This window comes from Tigriopus californicus, chromosome 3 (genome assembly GCF_007210705.1).
Source record: "Tigriopus californicus strain San Diego chromosome 3, Tcal_SD_v2.1, whole genome shotgun sequence".
NCBI classification, from domain to species: Eukaryota; Metazoa; Arthropoda; class Copepoda; order Harpacticoida; family Harpacticidae; genus Tigriopus; species Tigriopus californicus.
Genome location: NC_081442.1, coordinates 6,284,806 through 6,311,886, shown reverse-complemented (window position 1 = coordinate 6,311,886; position 27,081 = coordinate 6,284,806). Strand labels below are relative to the sequence as shown.

Sequence of the window (27,081 nt, the reverse complement as noted above, 5' to 3'; positions counted from 1 at the left end):
TATTTTCATACATAGCCGTCTGATATCTGACTGAGTTTTGAATTCACTTTGACAGGATGGACCCGTCTTCCTGGTCTTCGTATTACAACCGCTTACCCGGTCAGGTGCCGCACCAGCCCAATGTCAATGACAATGCTGCCAACGCCTTACCCTCGGGCTACGGCTCGGCCGCCCAACATCCCTTCATTCTGGCCCAACATCTCCGGTGAGTCCTAAATCTGGCTCTAATCTGGACCAATACCCTATGGAGCGATTAATTCCACGGGGAACCCACCGAGCTAATCGAACGAGCTAATCTAACGTGCTAATCTAACGTGGGTCTGGTCTGTTTTTAATATTCTAGCGATGCGGCAGCGGCCCACGAGGCCCAGATCTCCCAATACCAAAACATCGGCCTGTCCCCGGCTTTGGTGCAGGCCGCCGCCTCCAACAAGTCGCATTTGCATCAACAAGCGTTGGCCAATCTCAACATGCGCGAGTCAGTGGTGGTCAGTCGGGAAAACCCGCGCGAAAACTTCCTGACGCCTCCTCAAACACCCGTCTCCACTTGGAAGACCACCGGCTCCATGGTCAATAGCGTCATCGTCCCCGAGCCGCACAAACCGGACCCGCGGCTGATCGTCAACAATGTGATGCGGGGTAGCCACGTGAGTGTTAGCTCGGCCAGTGGCATGCCCCTCGAGCGTCAAATGTACGTTCACCCCGACTTCTTGGCCAATGGCAATGGAGCCGCCCTTTCACTCAACAATGGTTCGGCTGGCGGTCGACCCAATGTGATGCGCCAAGCCGTCGAGCTCAAGACCAGCCAGCCCATTTTTCCGGGTCAGCCACCCCCGGCGTCGAGTTCAGCTCGCGATAAGTCCTCGCCTTCATTTTCGGCTCAACCCCCGCCTCGACAATCGAGCCAGGTGCCTTCGCGCAGTGCTACCGCCACCATTCTGGCCAATCGCACAGCCTTTCCCGGCCAGGCCCCGCCTTCGAACTTTCGAGATGCCGGCTTTTTGAATGACATTGGACAACGTCAAAGTCCGCAGCTGGCGCAGCAACAACAACCCAGCCCCCAGTACTATAATAACCCGAGCCCTCAAAATGTTGCCTCACCCCAAGGCGTGTCTTACATCCTTCAACAGCAGCAGCAACAGCAGCAGCAGCAGCAGCAGCAACAACAATCTCAATCCCAGAGTCAGCCCCATGAACAACAGTTCACCAATTATTCGCAGTCACATCATCAGGCGGTCGCTGCCGTGGCCGTGGCCTCCGGTAAGCGTAGCGGCCAACCTTCTCGACCTCGTCAAACTACTGCGAATCGTTCAAATTCTAAACAAAAGCAGTTGGCTCAACAACAACAGCAACAACAACAGCAGCAGCAACAACTCCAGCAACAACAATTGCAACAGCAGCAGCAGCAGCAACAGCAGCAGCAACAACAACACCAACAGCAACTCCAACAACAACAAATACAATTGCAACAACAACATCAACAACAACTCCATCGGGAGCAACAGGATATCGGGTTGGCTCGTTTGGGGGCATTGGGGGCATTAGCCGATCTCAACGACGGTGGAAACTCTGATCTCTTGGAAGTCGTGCCTTCAACCATCAATTATGAAGACATTACGGGCATTGGGGGCGGTGGGAGTAGTCACCAATTCAATCAGGCCTTGCAGCGTCATGAACGAGGCAAAAGTGAACAGAAGTCCTCGCACAACTGGCTCAATCGAGCGAGTGAACTCCTCGATTTGAGCTCAGGAGATAACCGGGACAATGGCGCCCATGCTGGGCATGGGGGTGACAGTGAATTTGTCCAACAAGGCGGACAACAGGGGCAGGGAGGATTTATCCCACAAATCGTCATGAACCCGTGGGATCCGAATCAGGCACCCGTGATGACTTTAGCTCCCCTAGCTAATGCCATGCAGGCGTATCATCAACAAATGCTCACTATGCAACAACAGCAGCAACAACAAACTCAAGGTCAGGTCGATGGTGGCCTTCATCGTGATGACGAGGACGACGAGTCCAATCCTTTAGGGAAACAGAGAGTATTATGCGTGTCACCCGAGGAAGACATGGGCTTCCTCATGAACTTGCCTCCTCCGTGCAATGTCATTCTCCAGCCGTCGACCATAGGGCTGTCGGGAAAGATCCCTCAATCTCCGTTCTTACAAGCCTTTGAGAAGTTTCTCAAGGGCGAGATTGTGCATCCCAAGCCTGAGACGGTCACCGAGGCGCCTCCGCCTCAAGTGCTTCCAGGTAAAAAGGCCTACATCCCACCGTACACGCCTAAGTCGAGCAATCGACCCCACTCCTCCATGTCGCGGAATTATGGACGATCTTCGGGTCAATCCATGGGAGGATCTAGGTCCATGGGAACGAACAACCATCGAGCTCGCTCATCCTCGAGTACAACCAACCGTGCCAAGAAGTCCAAATTCGCCGATTTAGGCGAGGAGGACCATCTGTCCGAAGATCGTAAGTGTGTCAAATAGAAAGCACCTTAGGATAAGAAGTGAGCCACACAGGCGGGCTATACTACTCACCGTTCAGTTATAACTTAAAAAATAAATCTTGCTTTTGATTCTTTCACTCGACAGTAGTTGCCACGGTCTTACCTAAACGCGAGCGATCTCGGCGCAAAGCCAAGGAGAATGCCTCTAACGCCTCCCGCAAATACCTCAATCAAGAGCCGGATGACGATGACATCCCGGGGTTGGATCTCTCCGATTCCGACGAAGATGCCACATGGACTCCTTTCAAAGACAAGGACAAGGCTGCCGGAGGATTTGGGGGCAATAAGCTGGGTGCCGATGATCTCCGAGCCATGGAAGACGATGGGGATGAAAAGAAGGGTGTAGGAGGTAGTGGAATTACGGCCAGTGCTGTGGGCTCAGTTGGTATTGGGGTTCAATCCAATAGTGGCTTTAATAAGCAGAAATACGATTCGCTACCCTCTCCCACCAAGTTGTTGCCTGATCGAGCGGAGTTCAGCATTGGCGACTTTATGATCCTCAAATCAGATCTTCACCGGGATAGTGCTCCTATTTGGCGGTGAGTTGGTGATCTCCACGTAGTTTCAGGACCCCATGGTCTTCGATTTGTTCTTACCTTTTCCTTGACAAGAAAGGCCTTCGTCCGACCTTATGAGCCAAATGGGTAGCTTTTACGCAACCATTACATTAAGTATTCGCTTTGTTTTCCGTGTTTCAGGTTAGATAGCAAGACGTTGTTGCAAAGGTACAACCCCATTCAGGGCGAGGCGCCAGGTCAATGGTATCACAAGTCGGCCAGTCTATTCTCGGGTTTCTCGGCTGTTAACCACTCTAACTATGCGTCTGTGGCTGTGAAGTTCATTGTCGCATCCAAAAATGAAAGCACAGTCAAGATCATTCAAAAGTCCATTCATCCAAGTGCCATCAAACAACCTGATCCGTAAGTGTTCATTTTCAATTAAAATTTACGTATCAAGAAAGAGCACAAGCTAATGATATTGAGCAATTGGCGCTTTCAGAACGTTGAGGAAGCGATCGCTCAATGAAACGAGTCAGTTCCAAGAGCCGTTCGAGGTCTACATACAGGCATTAATATCGCAATGTTTGGATGGAAACTTTCTTCACGAGGTGTTCCAGGATCAAGGTAACAGGGTCTCAGTTTGACATTGGGGGAGACGAAATCTTCTGGAAACCCAATCTCATATTGATGTTTGTCTGCAGATGACTACTTCGTGCCGAATATTGAAAAGGTCGATTCTGTGACCTTGCTAAGAAAGGACAAAATCATGAGTGGCAACAGTTGGACCAGAACGTTCCAATTGGCCATCGATACTTGGCCATGCATTAATGATTTAGGATCCGCGCCTTCTCTGGTACTGTAAAGCAAAAGATCCAAAGGCCCAAAACCCTCTTTAATCGTCTATCTCTGCTTTGATCCAGGAGTTAAAATGCGGTGCTTGTGATACTGATCGTTCGATTACAATGCTACAAATGTACGGACAGCCTTATAACGCAAACACGTTGAAGACGGTACCGCCCAATGAAGATGCCAGTCTCAATAGGGTGAGTAAGCCGATAAAAAAGGGAGACCTAAAAGAAGCAAGGTTGATCAAAGCATGTCGTTTGTTTTCTCTCTCTCTCTCCCTCTCTCTGCAGAATTTCTCAGTTTGTTCGCGGTGTTGCCGTCTTGCCTACCTCTATCATAAGCTCCAGCACTTGAAACACCGCATGTTTTCCATATGCAATGAAGTGGTGGAATCAAAGAAGAGGTCCACGCCTCAAGTCGAGACCACAAAGATATTGAACGAACTTCTAGCCAACGAACAATGGCTCGAGGAGGTATGTTTGATTGATTGTCTGATTTGGCTAATTCTTGTCTACTACCTGAGACGAGTAGGAGTTTGTTCGAACATTGAATACTAACAAAACGTATAATCGTACGGTGAATCCGATTTCAGCAATTCCGAAAGATGCAAGAGTTATGGGCCGATGCCGATACCTTCATCCGATAACATTCCTCCGTCACGGTTGAGTGGGTGCCTTTCGAACAAGTACCTTGTTAAGACTGGAGTTTGGATTGCCGTAGGAAATCAAGTTCCAGCGCATTATTTGATATTGAATTCCACCATTCGTATCATCTTCGGAAGCAGAAGACGACCCATATCAACGATTTGAATCTCGCTTTAGAAGCGGATTCAAAGTGTCTCAGGCACTTAGTGCTGACATCGCCATTCTTGCGTTTCTTCTGATGCTTCATACCCGATACTCCATCGATATTAATCGGCTCATGTGAAGTGCTTTGGGAAAACCGAGATTTCGAGATTTCCGAGGGTTGGCGAGTCCTTTCACCGTTCAATGGCCCACACACATCGTATCTCTCGAACCCCTGCCAAGGACAAGCGGTTTCCCCCTTCCCTACAGCCCTCATTTATCCGTTCATTCGTACATCAACCAATCCAACTTCATATTGCTGATCGAAGCTTTGATGTGCCTAGGAGTGAAATGTGAAGACCTCAAGATTCGGGGCGAGGCATAATAACAAGAACTACAAAAATCATCATAATATAACAACCAACAACAATATTATCAACGAGTTTATCAATGATGCTTTTAATATGAAACTGTGAAATGCATTCATATAATAGAAATTGATCCACTATGTTTTGATCATTTCATCATTCCATATTGTCAATCCTGGGAAAGCCAGAAGATGGGAACCGTTCACTTTTTTCCACCCCATCCTAACCATCCGCCTAACCATCCACCCGAAGCGCCACCGGCTTGCTGACCTCCAGAGGGCGTGGCCAAACGATCATTCAAGTTGGGGAACTCCAAACGCTCACGGGCTAAGTCGAAGAACAAAGGCTTGCAGGGAATAGGAGCGAAGTTGGGCGGAAAGTCAACCAGATTGGGCTTGCCTAGAGGGAAAAAAGAAGCCATGTCAGGCAAATGGATTTTGAAACTAAAGCATGAATAGGGGTAATTGGTAGTGCAAGGGTGAGTCCAGGCTCGAGTTCGAGCTCAATCTAGATAGTCTTTTTTTTCTCGAATTTGGAGAAATTGGCCAGACTCAAAGGATTTCGTCACAAGCGGGCCTAAGTTCGTCATGAATTGACCACGTAAGGTTCAAGCCTTTTAAAGGTGATTGGATTAGCCTTGATTTGCGAAGCAAAACCAAGTTGTTGGTTTCTTTTGTACTAAAGTTGGGCAAATTGTTAGAAAAGCAAGGGACGGGCTCAGGCACTACCGTGCGTTACCTTTCAGGAGTTGCGGATCCTCGTAGTAGGCATCCAATCGATCGACCAGGGCCGTCAAATTCTCCGAATCCGCTTGAGATGCATCTTGCGCGACCTCTTCGGAATCGAGAATCGAGTTGGCATGAGCCATGAACTGGCGACTTTCAATGGCAGCCACCAACTCGCCCACTTCTGAGCGTAAAGCACTCTCCAGATTCTGGTTGGCCTGGGCCTTTTGGGCGTGGTGCGTAGCTCGTTGGAAGAGTGCCATGGCTTCGGGCCACTTTTGGGCCGACAAGAATGACAAGGCAATGAAGAAGCAGCGCCATGCTTGGTAAAACACCACCTGAGCCTCAATCTCGTGCTTGAAAGCCAAGTCCTCTTCCAAGCCGGCCAAAAGGGGCATATCCGTCAGATGTTGAATGATGGTCTCGTAGAGCCGGATCAAATCCTGGGGTTTGACGGGCTTGGCAGGCTGGGGCTGGCGTCCGTCCAAAACATCCCGCATCTGGGTCAACATCACCAGATTTCTCTCAATCGTTCGGGTGGACCTACAGAAGTAACCGTTCATTAGGTGTCGGCCCCATCTTTTCACTCACACACACACACACACGCACCCTCCTCCCCCCCCCAAGAACCAACTTACTTCATGAACAAGAGATATGTGTACAAGAAGTGACTGGCCGAGACTGGCCCTTCATGGGTTTGCTGTCGTTGACGAAAGTTGGGATCCTCCAACAATTCGTCCCGGAGCACCTGAATAGCGTCCTTACAGTCCATGAGCAAGGACTCATAGGCCTCGACTTGCCCATCGACCGAGTCGGCATTCTTCTGGAGCTCCTGGGCGAACTCCTGCTCCCGGAGCAGAAACAGCCGCACCTTCTCGTGCTTGACGGCCATCTGGCGTTGGCGCCAAGTGACGGACTGCAAGGTGGCGGCCTGCTCCTCGCGCGTCTGATTGATGAGCTCCTCCACGTGTGTGCCTAAGCCTCCGGGACCGCCACGCATCTGGAGCAGATCGCGTTTGGCAATTTGGTCGCCCGAGTTGTAGGCGCAGAAACGCAAACTGGGCACGATATCGGCCATGCGCTGCTGATACAGGCTGGCTTCATCCTCGTTCAAGGCTAGACTGAGCTTCTCGTAGATGGTGCGGGCCAAGGTCAGGGCGTCCATGGCGGCCGGCCAGTCCTGGCGCTCGAACAGGTAAGTGCCCCGGATCCAGGCGTGATAGGCTTGGGCCTCGAGCTTGGTGCGGGCGTCGGCCCCGGGCGCACTCATAATGAGGCTCTCCAAGGCGGCCGCTTCTTGGGTGGCTTTTCGCAGCCGACTGATCATGTGGTACTTCTTGCGCGGCTCCGAATTCATCTCAAACTTGAGCTGAAAAGGTCAGGGCTCCCGGTTAGTGAGATCTGAGACGCTCGAACCGGGCCAACCCCAGCCAGTTTTGACCCATGGGTCAGGACGGACTCAACTATCTGACCTGATCCGTTCCAAATTTCATAACGGCTTGGCGGATTGCCGTTCAGACATCCCGTGTATCTATCTATCTCGTTGTATCGAGGCTCAGCTCAATCAACTATCTACGGCTACTTTTCAACCGGGGCCTGTCCACAACGAGGCATGAAGCTCGGCCGATTTTTGTTGGCGTGTTAGTGACCTAATGACCTTTCTCGGTCGTGGATGCCTCAATCAGTGCCTCTCAATCCACAAATGAATAGGGGAAAAACGGAGGGAGGGACGGACTGACCTGCATGGCGTAGGCCCAGGCCCGTTCGGTGGTCATGAGCGGGATCTCCAGCGTCTTGGGCTCGCCACCCAAGGCCCGGACCGTGGTCAACGTGACGGGCTTGGCCGTGTACTTGCGCTTCTCGCCCTGCACCAGTTTGACGGCTTGCCGCACGCGGGCGATCCGGCGGGCGCAATAGCCCCGATAGCGCTGATAATCGTTGTGCCGCAGGCCGTGCTTTTGATGCAAATCGTACGTCAAGGGCAGGATCTTCAGGCTCAGATTCCAGTCGTCCGACGGGGCCGGATCGCCGCCGCTCGTGGGACCGCCTTCGCTCTCGAGTAAGATCTCGCCCATGGTCACGGATGGGCCCGATGGTCCGACCAGTGAGTGGCCAATCTCAGAATCTCAGAAGGTCGTTCGTTCAGCTCGAGCGGGTCTTGACAGTCTTGTCAGTCTTGACCACAGGCCTTCTTTAGCTGCTCCAAGATTTTTCCCACTTTTCCGATCGCATCAGGGTGGCCAAATCGGATCCAGCGGCCATGCCTGGGCCCGTCCGATTAGGCCAATGAGTGCCCACACCCGAGGTTGAACTAAAACAGTGGACCCCACCCAGCCTGCTCCAGTATTAACTGCTCGCCATGACGTGAGATTAGGCGTCAAGTCAAATTTTTCACACGCTTTTTGTGTGACAAAAGCCAACCGTCGGCATCCGATCATATGGTTCATAATTGAACGCTGGGCAGGCCCAGTCTGGTACATGATTTGATGGACCACCCAAAGATGAGCTGATGGGGTGGGTCCCCAGCTATTCCTTCGTGTTCCGCGCTCAAAATATTTTCCAAGAATTCAGTTTTAAGTTAGTTCGTGAGCTCAAAATTGGTCACACAGTGGCTTAATGGGCCCAGCCTACGTCAGGCGTACACATCGACACAAGTCAGCTGAATTCTAGCGTGCCTCGAACGGAAGCCACCCTGAGAATATATAGCCAGCCCAGCATAAGCATGCAAATCCTGTGGCAAAGCCATATTCGCGTCAAAGTTTCTATCATTTTTCAAATGATGATTGGCATTTATTGGATATGTGGGGTCAGTAATCTTGAATGTATCTAAACTGAAAAGGTCATTATCATACATTGATGGGCTCGCTGGACGGCCTTGTGCCACGCACCTGCACATCGTCCCCAGGTCCTAGACGTAAGGCAAAGAACGCAAAGAATGGATCTACTGGACAGCAAGCGGCGCCATCTGCTGCCACCGCCCTCTGAGCGATCGGCCAACGTGAAGCTTAGACCCAGACATCTGGCAGACAACACAAGCTACTACTGTATATTGAACGAGGGCCAGACCTAATTAATAGTCCTATTGAGCCTTATTGAGAACAAGAAATAACCAAAATTCTTTTATGTTAATGGGGTCAATCATGGTTTCAAGGTGTTACTTTCAAACAAAGCATGATTCTGATATTCTCAAGCTAATTAAATGTCAATATCGACAGTATTATGTTGAAATTTTAGAATGATTGGAAGTCCTTTTTTTCTGTGAAAGCTCACACTACTTCTTAACAGAAATGCTAAACCAATCAAATGCTTATTTTCAAGGTCTTGAAATGATGCAGCCTGAAATGATGGTAACCCTTATTGTATTCGTGCTGTGTTCAACAATGTCTTTGCACCGAGTTGTTGGTCTTTGGCTGGTTTTATACTTATTTGACCCAAGTGATAATATGCAGCCAGTGCTCTACAATGAACAGTTTTCTTGAGGATAGGTACCGTGCACCGGCCTTCAGCACCTGATCACTCAATAATGAGGTCCAATGGCAAAGAGTTTAGAATGTTTTCACAAACTTTAAAGTTCGCTGAATATTCATTGTGTAAAGGCCCAGAACAATCGTTGATGACCAATCACTGAAGACCAAGGAGCTATCAAGTCAACTGTACACAGGGAGTGTTCTTGATGTTCAAATTTTGTGAAGATATTGTCCTATCCGTGAATTTTAAGTGAGCGAGCCATTATACGGAGTGATGAATGTTCACCTTATTTTTAGTTTTTGTTCATCTTTGTGCCAAGGGTTATCACTGAAAGTTGGACAGCTCTAGAGCCACTATAATAGAAGAGTACGCGCATGAGATTTTTGTTCCCAAAACGTCGTTTCCATTGTACTGTGGTTCTTCAGTTCACCCCCAAGGCGGCTTTTCCTGTGTTATCTATTTACTTCATTATTGTTGAACTCAGCAAGAAAATAAATCGGGTGCAAGATTTTTTTAATTCTATAGTCTCTACGACCGTGAAATATAATAATTTAGATGATTCGGAAGGTTCAGATTCACAATTGATGCAACCTTACCCTGGATTGGCAAAAGTGATGCGTACATTTTGTTAAACTACCATTTGCCAAACTTCAACTTAAGGTAGAGGTAAGTGTAATTTCATTCATATTCATTTCCTTCGTTTAAAAATGTCAAGTTTAATGGAATCGATAGTGGAGTAAAAATTGAAAGTGTTGTTGAAAACATGAAATAACAAGAATGTTGGCATTCAAAAACATGCACCGATACGAACTTGGCATTCCTGAATGGGCGGACACAAACTTCTTTACTAAATTCCAACGCGCCTTCAGGCATACATCCCTGCATTATGCGTCAGACCAGGGAGGTAACATTAGGTTAAATCAGGTCGAGTTTGACTACACGTTTGAATCAATACTCGAAACATCCGTTTGATGAATAAATGTAGACAAGTAACCCTAAAAATGATAACACAAATGTAATGAAAATAGGCTCCACTTGTACCTAAAATCTTTCACCATCATCATTATAAACAGTTTACAAAACTATATACAGTCACCCTTCAGTATCGCCGTTTCCGGCTCATGTGCATTGAACTTAGAAACCTTTGACTTGCCTTCAGGACTGCCAAAGTGAACTTCAAATATGGCCCAACTCATCTCAGAAAAAGGCGATCCAATCATCATCCCATTAACTCAACAACACGCACACAAAAATATTTCGTTGAAAAAATGAGTTTCTTACTCCATCCTAGAATTAGAAACTAAGCCTTGACATTTGCTATGACAAATATTGTAGGCGCACATTTTGGCATCCCTGTTATCACAGCCGGAAGCAGGGTTGCGTTATCAGAGATTGTCAACCTTCCGGCCCGACTAATTTGTCATTTTAAAGGCCTTAAAGATTATAGATTTTTTTCTATTACAGTGGCTCTAGATAGCTCAACATTTCAACATTTTCAGGATGGAAAGACATCAATTCGAGTTAGTTATCATAAATGTTGACCTCTGCTCTTGGCATCAACCAGTGGAAAAACTCTTCACGTAAAATCTGAGATAAAAAAGAAATTGGTACAACAGAAAGCCATCACACGCAAAGATTTATCATTTATTGAATCAGCAGCAGTAAGACTTACGTATGCAAGAAAAAGATAAACTTATATTTGTTTAAATTTGCCAATATAGGCGAAAGTAAAGTACACTGAAACCTTGATTGAGGTTGGGCACTCGAGGAGTGAGGTAACTTTTAAACTTCGCAGAGTTGTAGAGCTGAGGTTGCAACATATTACGTGATATCTTCATCATCAAATGGGGATGGTGTTTGGCTAAATGATGCGCAGACGTATGAAGCAGGCCGATAATTTTCAGGAGGGATATCTGTTCAACAACAATTTCCAATTGCAAGTTCTTTGACAACAAGAATTGTGTTTCTGACCTATACCAATAGACTGGTCATTGTCCCAAAAGGTTGAGTTCTCACTAGACTATCTTGCTCTCAGAACCATCAATGTGAGAGCCTGAAAAGTAATGGTCAGTAAATAAGTGATAAATAGTATAGATTCAATGATTGACGATCCTCAGTTAGGTCACATAAGACCCATAGAGAATGCCTTTGGTCAAAGGCTATCGATTTGATCATACATATTCATATACATATTCAACATACTTGGAGATCAGTTCTCTAGTGTGTTTTCAACTCCACTGAGTTTTGGAGCAACAGTCCATTGCTCTATTGATGAGTTTGTTGGGACTAGCAAGGCATGTCAAGCTGAGCATTTAGATGATCTTGTAGTCACAGATCAGGACGCTTTAGAAGCCATCAGGGACTTGAGACTCTCGAGCTCCCCTGGCCCTGATGGAGTGACATCTCAGTTTCTGATGAGATGCTCACAGGTTCTTGCTCCTGTTTTCTCGTACTTGATGCGTTGCATCTGGGACCAGGCCAAGTTCCCCTCTTCTCTGAAGGTAGCTCATGTTGTTCCAATTTTCAAAGGGGGAGATAAGTCACTCCCCAGTAACTACAGGCCAATTTCTCTCACTTCGAATATTGCGAAGGTGTTTGAGAAGATCATGAAGTTCAAACTTGTTGAATTTCTTGATATTCATGAAGTCCTTCCTCCTAGCCAGCATGGGTTCCGAGCACATTTTAGCGCGGTTACCCAACTGATTGAGCATATAGAGCAGGTTATTGAGGGACTGGAGAGCCATGAATCAGTCGATGTAGTTTATCTCGACTTTGACAAGGCCTTTGACAAGGTAGATCATGGCCTTTTAGTTAACAAGCTCCATGAGATTGGGATCCAAGGCAAGGTTCTCAATTGGCTAAGAAGTTTCATTTGTGGTAGGAAACAATTAGTTAAGGTTGAGGGATCCCTTAGTGACATACATGATGTCAAGTCTGGTGTCCCTCAGGGCTCCATTTTGGGTCCTCTCCTTTTCATTATCTTCATTGCTCCGCTTCAGAAGCTTGGTAGTAGTAATGTCAGTATCTCTTCCTATGCTGATGATACAAAATTTGTAGTTGGTAGGAATGGTCAGGATTCCGTTGTCTTGCAAAGGTCCTAGACCAAATTTATTCCTGGGTTGCTGCGAGTAACATGGCCTTGAATGGAATGAAATTCCGCTCAATGACCTTTGGGTCGACGCCATTAGACACTCCACTATTAGATGATGACGGTAAGGACATTGAGCAGGTCTCATCCATGAAGGATTTAGGTGTAGTCCTCCAAGATAATGGAAAGTTCGATGAGCATATCCAGTTGAAAGTTGGTAAGGCTTTTCAAACATGTGGTTGGATATATCGCACGTTTAAGTCCAGAGATAGTGTCACGATGCTAACTCTGTACAAGTCGATTGTTCAGCCGCATCTTGAATATGCCTCTCCCATTTGGGCTCCAATTAGTTCAGCAGGTTTGCAAAAGCTCGAGCAGGTCCAAAGATGTTTTACTAGGAACATTGAAGATATGAGAGAGCTCTCGTATTGGGAGAGGTTAGAAAGGTTGGGATTGTACAGTACTCAGAGAAGGTACGAAAGCGTATCTGATATTGTACGTTTTCAAAAGCATTCATGAGCTTTGTCCCAACCCAGGATTTAGGGTCAATTGTAGTGACCGTAGAGGCTGAATGTGCGTTTTGAGAGCATCTTCAAGCCCTCAAGAATCCAGGCTAGTTAAAACATTGAAGTCCAACTCTCTTCTTTCTCGGGCTCCTTCATTGTTCAATTTGCTGCCCTCAAATATTCGTAGGGTTTATCTAGGGGTTGATCCAGTAGCAAGATTTAAGTCAGACTTGGACAAGTTTTTGACTAAAATTCCGGATCAACCTTATATTCAAGGATTAGCCAGATCAGCCAACTCCAATTCGTACCGAAATATTTTGTGTGTGTATTGTTAAGTGAATGGGATGATCCGCATGACTGGCTTCATCGCCCCTTTCAGAGATGAATTGGGCCATGTTTTGGGTTCACTTTGGCAATCCCGAAGACAAATCAAATGTTCCTAAGTTCAACGCACATGATGCGGAAACGGCGATACAAAAGAGTGACTGAATACAGTTTTGTAAACTGTTTGTATTGATGATGGTGAAAGATTTTATACACAGTTGGAGCCTATTTTCATTACATTTGTGCTATCCTTTTTCGGCTTACTTGTCTACATTTATTCATCAAAAATATGTTTCGAGTATTGATTCAAATGTTTAATCAAACCCGACTCGACTAATGTTACCTCCCTGGTCGGACGCATGATGCAGGGATTTTAGAATCTAGTAAAGAATTTTATGTCCGCCCATTCAGGAATGCCAAATTCGTATCGGTGAATGTTTTTGAATGCAATATTCTTGTTATTTGATGTTTTCAACACCACTTTCAATTTTTACTCCACCCTCAATTCCATTAAACTTGACATTTTTAAACGAATGAAATTACACTTACCTCTACCTTGAGTTGAAGCTTGGCAAATGGTAGTTTAACAAAATGTATGCATCACTTTTGCCAATCCTGGGCTAAGGTTGCATCAATTGTGAATCTGAACCTTCCGAATGAGCTAAATTATTGGTTTTTACGGTCGTAGAGACTCTAGAATTAAAAAATCTTGCACCCGATTTATGTTCTTGCTGAGTTGAACAATAATGAAATAAATAAATAAAACAGAAAAAGCCGCCTTGGGGTTGAACTGAAGAACCACAGTACAATGGAAACGACGTTTTGGAACCAAAATTCTTATGTGCAGTTAGGGATTGTTCATATGACTTTAATTGTTTGAAAATAGTTTTTGACCACCATTCAATTTGTTAAAACACAGTTACAATTAAGATTTGAATTTAATCATTTTGAATGTAGCGTTTGTCTGGATTGGGTCAAAACATGTTGATAGTTTGGTTTGTTTGAAGGAGAAACCCAGCTTCTTGAGCTTTTGTGCTCATCGTTTCACCGTCACATTGCATATGTTGCTAGCATCAAGATGACGCATCTTTTCTTTCAGAATTTTAGTGGTTAGTAGTAAATGCTAAATTTACAAAAGCTGTTATCTTTTTATCATTCCCATTGGCGTGATTCTTGGGTGAAATATAATATTACAACAATGAGATGCTCACAGGTTCTTGCTCCTTTTTTGCACTGGATGCATTGCATCTTGGATCAGGACAAGTTTCCATTCTCTCTGAAGTTAACTCATGTTGTTCCAATATTTAAAGGGGGACGTAAATCGCTCCCCGAAAACTATAGACTTATCTCTCACCTTAAATATTGTGAAGGTGTTTGAGAAGATCATGAAGTTCAAGAATTTGCTATTTTTACACAAGACTTTTTGAAATCTTTGAAACATCTTTTATCTAATATTGAGACTTGTTTCTTGTTTTTTAGTACCTCTTCTCCGATAATATGTGCTGACATCATCATGCAGCTGCTACTACAATGTCCCAATTGAGGTACTAGAGAGACATGAGTCAATTGATGTTGTCTGCCTTGATTTTGCCAAGGCATTTGATAAAGTTGACCATGAGTTTAAAAAGTGCGTTGCAAAATGATTACATTTTACAACACTTTCAATCCAAAAGACAGAGTTGATGACATCAACGTATTTGTCAAAAAAAAAACGAACTCTGTAACAATTGCCTAACAATATATTAAAAAAAAAACCGTCACACCTGAAGGGAAATATAAAACCTACCGTTTGAGTCATTGTTGCTAATCAATATATCATCTATCTTTCGCACATTTGCCTAAACTTTGGTGGCTTGTAAATGAATTTAATCCCTTTAAGCAGTACAAGTTCCACTTGATTTTCTCGTTTTAATTTCATTGCTAATTCAGCGGATGGAATACTCTTTTTCAAATCTTTCCCGCCATAAGAGCGGGAGGTCGACTTTTGACTTGATCAACAAACTCATCATAGCAATGCCGTGCGGATTATGATCAATGGCGGTGGTAATTTCGCTTAAAAAGTGAGTATTTAAGAATTTTAAAGGTCGTGAACCCCCTGAGAAAGACCGGATTTGAAGTATGAAGGCCTCTCAAGAAAAATCAATTGCGCACCAAGAGAGTGACATTCAAAAATGATGAACTTTGTTCGGGTTTTTGGGCTGCCTAGCATACAAATTAATGGTAAACGTTATTATCCACTGATTAGTTGGCGGAGCTACTTTTTTGAAACTTAAACTAACCTAATCAAACCTAACCAAACCTTACCTAACCTAACCCAACCTAACCTAATACTATATTAATAACCCTTAAAGTCTCTATCTAAACCTTTTAACATTTTGTCACAAATTTAAAGAAGTAGCCTCGCCAACTAATCGGTGGAGGATAACGTTTATCCAATTATCCAAATGGATGACCAAGTCCTTCAGGACGGTGTTGCCAGGGTGGTCGAAGTGATGGCTCCCACTATCACAGTTCTCCGCCACACTTAGGGGTCAAGTTTGACTTTTCAAAGCCATACAGGTTGCTTGCCAACTTGACAATCCAGTCCAGCTTACTAGATAGAAGAACGATGCTAGCTTTCATTGGCTTGAACATTCTATCATAAAGAACTTTGAATGATCAGTAACCAAAGTTCTCAAGGTAATTTGTGACCAGTGTCCAGTAATCAGTGTTCATGATTATGCTCAGCTCAAATCACTTTCCAGACCTGCCAGATCCAATCCAGGAGCTCCAGCCTCTAGTTGTCCAATTCTATGTGTTGTGTATTGGAGGTCGGCAGCTCTAAAAATTCATGATTTTCCAAGGGTGACTAACTTTGCTTTTGGTCAATTCTTTAGTGAAGTCATGTTAGGTAAAACATTATCTTTTGTATTAATCTTAGACACTAATTTTTGTTTGATAAATTATCATTCAATGAAAGAATCGACCATCTCTTGTGAAATCTAACATAGGGGCAATTTGGAGTTTACAGTACATGAGGGATTTGCCGACATTAGCTTGAGATTTATGGACTGGTCTGAAGGTTTTTTCCTTCTAGCCCAGAGTATGATGCAAAATGGATTCTAATTGTGATTGATTCTTAAACGGCTATAAAAATGTCGTGTTGTAGTAACATTTTTGGACAAAATTATTGACTGGAACATGTGAAACTTCGACCTTGAAAATGACGATTTTCGATCAGTTTGAATTTCCCGCCTTTTTACTTTGACAGTTATTGCTCTCATTGCTCCTTCAACTTTGCTTACCCACAATTTCAACCAATGACAAACCTTGTTTACATTTTACTTGCATATTGCGAGGTAAGGCTGCTGAATCCCAATTTGGAGGGTAGAACCACAATAATTTGCAAACACCAAAGTGAACAGATCGATGAAAGGACATCAAAGTGATGATTAAGTTATTTATTTCAAAGGTTGTCAATCATAATAAATGCCTGTAAGTCTGAAGATGGTTTTAGCCCTAAAATCATGCCTTTTACTCGAAGTAGTAGCTTTTAACAAGGAAACTGGTTGTAACTTAGAATTAAGAAAAAACACGTACTGTTTGATATGATGTGCTATCCTCATTGTCATCATTTACTTGTTTCTTAGGTTCACATTAGTAATGATATGACGAAAGATTGCAATAATGTAGTAGTTGATTACAGGCTCGGCTCTTAATTTGTTAATGCATGTTCTTGCAACTCAGTTTTGAAGTCAGGCAAGTTTAGGATCTTATGGCATTCTGAATTGTTCAATAGTGACAAAATTATCCCTATTACATACGCTTGTCACAGAAAAAAATGAAAGATAGTAATATGCAATACTGCCAGTAGGAGTAAATAGTACGCCATCGTCCAGAAAAATATCCATTTCTATAACAAATAGTGGAAATTATTACTTTGTTAGTGTGCAAGATAGTGATTTTAAATCTTACTCAAATAATAACTTGTAGCATAGAACGATTAGAGCAAGTTAGACGTATACCACTTAAGAACTTAAAGCACACAGTTTAGAGCAAAAGTCGGCCTTCGTCTGTTATGCTAAAATGGGAGCGTGACGTCCAGAGGTAGTCGTCCCTGGGTTAGATTAGGATTGTATTATCAATGGATACACTGCATAGGCGTGGGATTTTCACCGTAAATGATGTCACTCACAAAATTGTTGGTTCTCTCCCGCTTTGAAAGAACATTTAACAGTTTCCCTTTTCTGGCACGACTCGCCCAGAGGCAGCTTATTCTCTACGGGAGAAATGAACGCTCATCTGGCTTTGCTTGCCGGATTCGAAGGTGAAGCTTTTTATAACTCTCAACTTGGTTCTTAGATGGCAGGGCAATAGCATTGCGGAAAAGCGCCACTTGCAGCCAGATAATAGGATACAATCACAGCCTCAGTTTGTTTGGATTTTTGTACCCCTTTGCGCCCAAACGCCATCTTCCGGATATGTAGGGATGTGTCAAACGTAAAAATGACACCGCTTTTTCAACCAACAATTGAACTTCTGTCTCAAAGCGAGCTCAAAGTTTTATCTTTTTATCCGTTCTAGCTCTATCCCTTGTTTTTTTGTACCAGCTCCACTTATTTTGATGCTTTTGTTATTGACTCACGCCATAGCCAAAACCTCGACACATCTCTACGTAAGTCAAAAGGGGGCGCTCAAGTGCATAGGGGTAAGCAACGACCCCCGTGAGCCTGTGCCATTACAATAGTGTTGAAATAAGCCGAGCTCTTATACAAAAAACCAAAGGATAGTGCTAAATACGATTGAAAATATAAAACTTTAAGCTCACTTTGACACAGAAGTTCAATTGCTGGAGAAAAAAGCTGTCATTTTTACGTTTGACACATCTCTACTTATCCGAAAGATGGTGTCGGGACGGATGCCGGGGTATTGGTAAACGGGATGATGGCTGTCTCGCCTTGACTCTAAATCGGTGACTGACGGGAAAAGAAGGAGAAACATGGTTGAGCAAGACCGAAAAAAAGAGAAGTTTTGAAAGATGTGAATGGAATTGATAGAACGATACGAAGAGAAATAAATGAAGAAACCTACAGTCCACTAAGATCGAAGTCAAGGTAGAGCAAGAAAGTTCTGGTTGAACCAATGGCGCTTGGGCGCAAAGGGGTACAAAAACCAAACAACCTGATGCGGTGATCATATCCTATTGCTCATGTGGAACAAAACGATTGAATAATCTTTTTGACAGTCACTAATTGTTAATTAGTCTTGCTTTTGCAACATGTCAAATTGTTTTGTATCTTTTGGACATGACATTTCGTCCAATAGTTAATTCCAAAATACTAAAAGGCTTGCCAGAACCACAAACGCTATCAAATAGTGCAAAATACCAACTGATTCAACTCTATGGGACCCTGGGAGCCCTCTTCGCCATAATGAAACGTTTGTTATATCAGACAAACGAAAAATACATTTGGTTAGGTTGCAGTTGGTTTTAGTCCCGAAGATCACTAAGTACGCGAGAATTTCAAATAACGACGACACTTTAAAATTTGAATCTGCTTTTAATCGAGTAAATTCATGCCGTCCTTGAAAACAGTGCATGGTCAAGAAGATTCCAGTGACATTGAATATGATGATCAGTCAAGCGGGGAAATTAGTTTTCACAGGGATTCTTCCTCAAAATAGTGTTTGTGAGATTACAACTTTAAATCGGTAGATAATGAATCAATCACTTGATAACCTTCATCCTCAGAGTTCTGTCCAAGTTTGAAGAGTAGGATTACGAATCACATGGCCTGATGTTTTTTCAATACACGAGAGCCTCGAGTTTTCTGTCAATCCAAATCCTCCACCTGACTGAAACTCAAACTCAATATACGTACATAAAGTAAACCCAACAAAATTATGCCCACAACTCCAATCACGATGATGTTAGCCCCAATGTTGCAATACTTATGAACCATTTTCTCTCCCGTTTCATCAAAACATTACATGACTAATCTTGTCTTTTCGGCAATTCAAAAAATGAATTTGAAAAGCGTGGGAAGGGTCCGTGAAAGATTTGATCAATGTTGTCACAATCGAGCTCCTCAGATTTGTCGTTGGTGTTTATGGACATTGTTTTTCTGGCTAATTTCGTTGAAAATAGCACTCTTTTTATCTCCTCTTGGAAGCACCAATTATGTGGTTCAGCCACATTCTAGCAGCATGTCACCATGTTCAACACCATCTTGGTCGTGTTAGTGTGGTCTCTATGTATGTACTGTGTAAGTCAATGAGTGTAGGAGGCTCAAACAAGTTGGGTAGTTCAACGACGTTTGTTGTTGTTGGTGGTGGTTTTGGTGGTGGTAGTGTGGAATTCTTCAGTCCATGGCCCAATTTCAATGTACCCACAACCGTGCACGGCCACATGCTGGGTTAAAGTGAGAAAAATTGGGTTAGGCCAGGGTACGGTCGATGGGACGCAAACCAGAGCACTTCTTCGCACTCATTCAGTCAAGGACATGAGGCCCATCAGCCTCGTTTTTCCTAGTCATTCTTTCTGTTGCTGTTGTTGTGCGTGCCCTCGCTCTGATTATGGTTGTTGTGGAAGATGGAGCCGAACTATCCTGATTTTGAGCTGAAGATTCAAAAGATAAAAAGGCACATAATGGAGCCAAGGTGATTGAATTCATCAACTCGATACTGAAGATGAGATCATTAGTGTCTAGCCTCATAATCATACGTTCCATCTGAAATCTTGAATCATAACCAATTTCTTTGAAGAAAGAAGGCTCATTTTGGACGGGAAACCCTTCTTTGAACTAAACAATCCAAATGGTGCGATTAGATAGTCCATTTGTCATCTTGACAAATTATGGGCATAATTCCAGGATCGAGCTGAAGTGCGAGTTTTACTCTACAAATTCATAGTACGTACAAGAGGCACTAAAATACTCACGGACAAACGTGCCCTCGATAACCTTGATTTGCGACTGGCTGTTCGTCAAGAATGCCGTATCTGGTAGTGGTTGAAAACCAATGGAATACCTTAATTCGATTTCATGGGCTTTGCGGGGTATGTGCCCAATGGTTCAGTTCATGGGATAGATGACAAGTCTTGATCCCCAAAACGTGCTTGTTATTCCCCGATGAGAATAACCGACCTCAATCTGGAAGGACGTAATAAAATGTGCAGTTATTTAGCGTTTTCCTGAGAAAGTTCAAGGTGCATTTGAACTATTCCTTGCTCTCAATTCCATAAAGTTTGAAAGGCTAGGTCCGAGGACGAGATTAGCTGACGAGATGCTGCTAAAATGTGGCGGATATTATGAATGACTTCTTTCACCCCGATTCATCTCCGTGCCAAAAGGTTCATTACAGTTCTCATCCGTTTCTCATTAGAACCCGTCAAAGGTGTACGTCCTTGAATTTCTTTTCCAAAAGCAACAGTAATAACAAACCGCTCACAGCGTGGACCGCTTATAAATTCATCTGTTTTATGAAAGAAATCTTCATGCAAGCGGTACCAAAACCTAAAACTTACTCAGTATTAGTAGCTCTTTTTCATTTCATATCACTCCCTAGCATTGAGAATAAGCCAAAAAGCCCGTGCATCTAGATCTCAGTCGTAACTGATATGCTGATTTGATCATAAAAAAACACCTAATGAAAATATTTTTTTCTATTTCATCTTCCAGCCGGTTGGCATTCTTAGAGCACTGACAGTTACCAGGGGAACGATTGAAGAAGCAAACGATACGCAAAGTTTTCGAATCTGTAATACGAGGGAGCCCTCCATCGCATTGACTTCACTGCTTGCAAAGAGTCTACCAATAATGAACTTGACGATGCTCAAGGAGGCTCAATTGAAAGTTTTGCACCGCACTTCCGTCGCCTCCCTGAAATGATGAGCACATGATGATTGGATTCAGGGTCAAAGTCTGAACTTTGGAAGACAACCTCCTCATATCTTGGGGGTGCATCCGTCATTTCGAAAGCTCATTATTGAGATTTATCGGGAATGGTTCCATATTGATTAAGTGTCATGGAATAAGCCACTCCTGCTTCAAATAACCAACCCATTTTATAATGTTTACATTAGTTCTACGGATGTATGTGCTAAGATCCAGATTTTTCAGCTTAGCTTTGCATAATATGAGCAAACCTTGTGAATTTGGGTGGGTCGTTCGCCCCTCTCATGTTAGAAGCGGTGGTCGGTGTCCGCGTTGTTTAAAAACATGCCTGACGAGCTGATAGACTGAGTTGCTGTAGTAGTTGTCTCCCTGGATGAATAAGGAACCACTTCCTTATTACAACTTTGCTTCCTGACTTCTCCCTGGAAACCGACCCCTAACACCGCCAACAAACCGGCATTCAAGCAACGGGGATCTTCAAGGGGATATTTTTCTCCAGGGCAAACCGTACAGCCTTGTTGAATCAGCTTTAGGAGGGAAGGCAATCAGACACCATATGAAACTCAGTAAATGAGGCGAATCGACACCAACGCACATTCTCTAGAAAGGCTCTCGACTTGGCAAAATGGTCGAATCGAAATGTTCATGTACTTTCGAGCCAAGATCTTTCGCGTCTTTTTCGTCGTGACGAGTTTTCATCTGAGCTTGTTTTTCTGTGGACGAGTTGGATGAGCAAACTGAGTGTTGGCGGTACATCTTGTTTTGCATGTCACCTTGCACCAATATCTTGGTTCTAGCCATCTCAAGTTATAATCTATGCATGCCACTATAAGGCAGCATTTTCACGCTTCATGAGACAACGTAGGGTGGGATCGGTGAGACCATTAGTCTGCAAGTGCTCCTATTGCCAGTCAGCTATGATTTTAGTGGATAGGATAGAATTGGTACCCTGAAAGAACCTACTTTTGGTCAACGTTTTCTTTTGCTTTTTTCTTCCGTGTATTATTATTATTCCGTGTAAGATATTGAATCGTCAATGAAGAGAGAGAGAGCAATCAAGAATCAGGGCATCAATGTGCTAGCTAACCAAAGTATCCTATTTGCTGAGACAAAGCAAAAAAGCAAACCCCAAAGAGTGGTTTGAAGTGGACTTTGTATATCAGGTCCGCAATAACAATAACAACATACACGTAAGTATTTGTTGGAGACGTTTCCAAAGCGTTAAAACAAATATTACACCAACAATTATCTAATGTAACACACGTGGGATGGTTATAAATTGATAGTAAGACCCGTGTGACAATTGACGTTCCAGACATTGCCATATTTCCAGGCGGTTTTCAAAATGTATTGTACACCAGATAACTGATTATGTACCGAAACGTTTGAAAAGAAGCTACTCGAAAGACAAGAAAGGATTTCTTAGGGATGGCATGTCATTCCAAACACAATATCAATCAGTGTTGCTAACGCAAAATTAGGACCAATTCACGACAATATACTTAAAGACCAAAAGCAATCTTCCAAAAAAAATCGGCTTTTATGGGTAAAAGTGCATTCAAAAGAATGTTTTATGATTTTTTGAAATAAACGTGAACCTATCTCTTACAGCAGCGTTGTTCCTTTTCGTTTTTGAATTCAAAAAAGCGTTCCCGCATGTCATCATAATTTTCTTAGTAGTTATTTGTGCTATGTAAATATCACACTATATCTGTACCTTTTCCCAATTGTTGATAGTGGCCTCCACTTGCTGTAGATTGGAAAGAATAGACCCAAAATGTCATCTTTGTTTCTAAACCAGCCCGCCCAATTTTTTCAGATGCTATGGTCAGTTTTCAAGCGGTGGTTGGTCTCGTTTCAGAGTTCAGCATATGTAGGAAATCGTTTTGAAACGGCTCTTCGTCGCTCTTGCACTTCTCACTTCCTACTTCCTCATTCGATGCGGTTCGTAATACGCAGCCAAGCAGTAGAATGATGATCTCGTTTGGTGCTCGTCAGCATTGGCTCCTCCCTTCACTTTCCAAACGAGCATCTCCGATCTTGGCGAAGGGTTGAAAGGTTGTAAAACCCCGAATCAGATCCTCCCGATTGTTAAAGACGCGAGCGAATGCACTCGAATTGCTAGCTGCATATAATAATTAATCAATATGCCCCAAATCAACAGATCAATAAAAAAAGGATGTTTCTGAAAGGGGAAATATATGATGAAGACAATGCGGCAACTTTTGATATGAATTAATGGGAGGTTTCTACTTCCCATGAGGTCTAGGTATTAATAGTATAGATTTGCTGGACTCAAACCTAGTGCAAAGGGAGGAGTGCAGTACCTACAAGATAGGCTACGTTTCACGCTGATACCCACAACGGTGATAATTTTTTTTGTGCAAATGCTAAGACTTCTAGTAACGAATTTCGTTGTTAGTGCTACAAAAGGAACAGCTTTTGTAAAATGCCAATTCGGGAAAATACCTCATATTAGTATGTAAATCCACTTAAAACCTACAAAAAGACAATGTTTTTTAAAACGGAATCAATATATGTTGGGAGTAACCTTAGATACGTTTCCATCTCGAGTTTTAGCCAAATCCATTAAGCAAGGGATTAGATATCACGCTTTCAAAGATAGCATTGGCATCAACTTGACTACAAATTGCTCCGCTTATATCTTAAAGCAATTGCCAAGAAATATAATATGCTTTTTCTATGCCCGAAATATAAATGAAAAAAAATCACTTTGTAAAGCAGGTAAAAACACCTGAAAATAGTTTGCAATATAACTTAAAACTTACTTAATATCAATATTTCACAATTGTGATGCCACCCTTGTCAATGGCAACTTTGATCAAGCTTGATTTTGAAAAAATTCTATCAACATGAATAAAATCATCGCTGGTGCGTAGAAATTATATAATATTTTTATCTTTACCTTTATATCTTTCATTCATCTTTATAATCTTCATATTACCTTTATTGCGACTTTTATTAACTATTGCACAAAGTGACAAATTTGAAAATGAAGCTGTCACATGTATCGATCAAATATTTTAGGAATATGATTGAACAGTGTAGTTCTTGGCACTTAAGTAAAATGAAAGGCAATTTTACATTTTTCGTAAATTTTATGTGACATTTTCTGCTACTGTTGGCTTTTACAGAAATCTTTAAAAAAGTGGAAACATATTACTTCTTGTCATCTCATTGAAAAAGACAATAATATGCCTTAGAAATAACTTGAAACATAATTAGGCCATTTTACGATCTTTTAAGGTGTAAAACGCAACTTTCAAGTTGTAATAACTAAGCATCTGCTAAATAGAAGGTTATGAAATTTTACGTTAATACATAACTAAGAGTACGTTTAATACTGATTAAGTAAGTTTTTGACAATGATACATTTTAATGGACCTTAAGTGATTTAACACACTTATTTGAGCTACTTTCAAACATTTTTTCACCAGTCGTTCCTTTTGTCTCTTTGACAAAAAAAACATATATAGATGTCTTGTAATTTGAGCAAAAACTTTACCACAAAATGTAACCACCGAGGGTTATGAATTTACGGAAGGGTCAATGCAATTTGGATTAAATGTGAAATTTCAAAATATCTTGTTGGGTTTCATACCAAGTCCGTGTGTACCTATGACTTCAGATTGTCTATTCAAAGCATTGTATAAACTTGATTGAAGAATGAAACGAATGATACGAGGAAGAAATAATTGAAACCGGAAAATGTACTCTGATTCTTTGCTTCGAAAATGTCATTAGCGCAAGTTTTTTGGCACAAATGACATTTGGCGACACGAATTCAAACTTGCAACAGTTTCTTCAATGATATTATGAACGGAAGACGAACACCATTAAGACAAAATGAGCTAGCTCGTCCGGAGAGGTTGAACTGGCTTTAGCTGGCCACGCCATTGGAGACAAGTTTCGCTTGAAGGTCAAATTATAGCAACTCTAATTGACTATAAGACTAGTATCTAGATGTGCTTTTATTGGCCATGCAGTGATACCATTACCATTCTTGCCGATTCACACATTCCACGGATGTCTATCCAAGCATGGCGCGTCCCCACCCTATGGTAGTCAGTTCATAATGTGCTCCCTAGGAATGCAGTGTTGTGGTCAATCGAAAATTTTCAAATCTCTGGATCAAATTCTGTTACTTCAGCATACAACAAATTAGTTACTTGTGAGATGCGCGAGAGTAAAAATAAAACTAAAAAAAAAGTCGTTTGTACCCATGAACATGGTGCAAGGGTCAATCATTGGCAATGTGTTTCAAATACACATTGTTAACGCTAGATGATGATGCCAAACCGGAAATTGAAAGTTTGGGAACGCTTTATTACCCCTGCATTGAGATAGATGTACGCAAGAAGGATTTGAGAACCAACGAACCGTTCATTACCATCCCAGCGGTTGGATTTGAACATCCTCGCTTTTATGGATTGTCAAGAGCTACACGCAATCTCATGCGAATTTGGGAATGAGGGCGTGTCAACTCTCTGACCATATTTCCTCTCCAATGTGAATATATTTGATCTGGTTATCATACATTTGATCCAAGTAATCTCATATGCTACGTAGGTGTGAACCATCGATTCTTTTGGGATATTCAAGCTCAAGGAGCTCATTGGCTTAAAGAATTGTTAAAGATTTTCATCCTTTTGGATGGAAGTGCAAGAGGATTGCTCTTCTGGTCAAGAAGAACTTTCAGGTACTTCCACATTCATACTAACGTTCAATAGATCTCTTTAAACGGAAGTACTCTGTCATCTGTAGTTGGAGTTCTTAAAGTCAAACTTCCAATTAGAAGCTGTCCTTGTCTGCCAGTTGGGGATTTCTTGCCAACAAAGCCCTGGATTATTTCTTTACTTTTGATGGAAACGAGGAAGTCGCGAGGGAGTGAAAAAGTGACAGAAAAAGCTCGGCACGTATCTACTGTACCTACCTGTATGTGTAGACTGACTCACTTAAATCTTCTTGAGATCATCTACCGATCTCTGTGAGAAGATGAACGGAGTAGAATCTCACCAGTCGATGACAGTCTTAAATCACATTTCAATTCATTCACGGTCCATATAATACAGTGTACTGTCGTTTCGAATGACAGGGTGGCCAATGCACTGCAATCAGCTCATTAATATATGAATTAATCGACATGTTTTTCTCTTAAATCATTCCCTAACTTGCAGTTTTCAGCCCAGAAATGCCCCTCAGACAGTGGGCTAAAAGTATTTTCGGATAAATTTGTGGTTATTGAGCATCTTTACAACTGCTTTAAAGAAGCTTTTTCCTCGAGAAAACTGGTTTGAAGTGAAAGTAACAGAAATTCCCACTTTTAATGTTTGTTTGCTTTCGGCATACTCATCCAGTCGGTTTTAAACCTCTTTGAAAGGCGGAAGGGGAATTAATGTGACCCAAGTATTGCAATGAAAACGCAAAAAATTGAAAAAGACAAAGACAAAATTATAGGAAAGATAATTATAAAATTGGTCATGTAATCCTAAAATTGACACAATATTTATTGTTCCTGTAACAACAGAAGCAAATAATGAGTGACCCTCTCCTTTTTATTGCTTTAGCAGAAATCATGCACATAAAAAGGGACGTGGGTAGCTCTAAAAATATCCTTCATCAAAAGGGTCAAAGAAACCCCTCATATACCAACGAAAACTCTTTACTGCCTAAAAGATCTAGATTTTCGATAGAAAGGCCGGAAAGGCCACCCTGTATTGAACGGAGTTGGAAGTTGGAGCAGGAAGTTTTGGAGGTTTGGAGTTGATCAATCGTTTAACGTGTCCTGCTCGGTTTCCTCCATCCGTAGCAACCCTGATGGATGTTACTTGTATACTTGGTGTTGATCATTGTCATAACACCCTTGAACATCTCACCTCGTTGATCTTCCCTTATTCATCTGATATGCATGTTGTTTTTAGACATCACACCAGGCCAGGAGGCTTAATTTATTGGAGCAATTACGATCCAATACATATTTGCTAAGGGCAAACAAATCTTTGACGGGTGTGCATCCATCCTGTCATCGATCCTCCGTGCTCAAGTGTGTACGCCCAAGGGCAAACTC

General features: G+C 42.7%; 2 protein-coding genes and 1 long non-coding RNA gene across 5 annotated transcripts; 1 reads left to right on the top strand and 2 right to left on the bottom strand.

The window, feature by feature from the left end:
- The first annotated feature begins 37 nt into the window (after positions 1-37).
- On the top strand, positions 38-5,141 carry LOC131878511 (uncharacterized). The gene is made up of 9 exons (XM_059224502.1): positions 38-205; positions 344-2,472; positions 2,595-3,048; positions 3,208-3,429; positions 3,509-3,633; positions 3,711-3,862; positions 3,930-4,052; positions 4,146-4,328; positions 4,448-5,141. The coding sequence occupies exons 1-9, from the start codon at positions 57-59 to the stop codon at positions 4,499-4,501; spliced, it is 3,591 nt and encodes a 1,196-aa protein (XP_059080485.1). The 5' UTR covers positions 38-56; the 3' UTR covers positions 4,502-5,141.
- Positions 5,073-7,963, bottom strand: LOC131878513 (signal recognition particle subunit SRP68-like). The gene is made up of 4 exons (XM_059224504.1): positions 7,473-7,963; positions 6,372-7,102; positions 5,747-6,276; positions 5,073-5,407 (listed from the first exon to the last, which is right to left on the bottom strand). Exons 1-4 carry the CDS (start codon positions 7,806-7,808, stop codon positions 5,211-5,213), a joined length of 1,794 nt encoding a protein of 597 aa, XP_059080487.1. The 5' UTR covers positions 7,809-7,963; the 3' UTR covers positions 5,073-5,210.
- Positions 7,964-18,624: 10,661 nt separating this feature from the next.
- On the bottom strand, positions 18,625-26,114 carry LOC131878516 (uncharacterized). 3 transcript variants are annotated; one of them, XR_009373033.1, is made up of 4 exons: positions 25,948-26,114; positions 22,711-23,178; positions 20,039-20,249; positions 18,625-19,717 (listed from the first exon to the last, which is right to left on the bottom strand). It is a non-coding gene; the product is annotated as an uncharacterized LOC131878516 (long non-coding RNA). The 3 variants fall into 3 exon arrangements; XR_009373031.1 differs by lacking the exon at positions 22,711-23,178; XR_009373032.1 differs by lacking the exon at positions 22,711-23,178 and having other exon boundaries at positions 25,970-26,114.
- Between the last annotated feature and the right edge of the window lie 967 nt (positions 26,115-27,081).

What these genes read in the sequence shown, in the direction of transcription:
- LOC131878511 (XM_059224502.1), top strand. Translation starts at nt 57, where the DNA reads ATGGACCCGTCTTCCTGGTCTTCGTATTACAACCGCTTACCCGGTCAG. An exon ending in GATAGTGCTCCTATTTGGCG is followed by an intron (nt 3,049 to 3,207) that starts GTGAGTTGGTGA and finishes TCCGTGTTTCAG; the next exon opens with GTTAGATAGCAAGACGTTGT. An exon ending in TAGGATCCGCGCCTTCTCTG is followed by an intron (nt 3,863 to 3,929) that starts GTACTGTAAAGC and finishes GCTTTGATCCAG; the next exon opens with GAGTTAAAATGCGGTGCTTG.
- LOC131878513 (XM_059224504.1), bottom strand. Translation starts at nt 7,808, where the DNA reads ATGGGCGAGATCTTACTCGAGAGCGAAGGCGGTCCCACGAGCGGCGGC. An exon ending in ACATATCTCTTGTTCATGAA is followed by an intron (nt 6,277 to 6,371) that starts GTAAGTTGGTTC and finishes TTACTTCTGTAG; the next exon opens with GTCCACCCGAACGATTGAGA. An exon ending in GGATCCGCAACTCCTGAAAG is followed by an intron (nt 5,408 to 5,746) that starts GTAACGCACGGT and finishes TTTTCCCTCTAG; the next exon opens with GCAAGCCCAATCTGGTTGAC.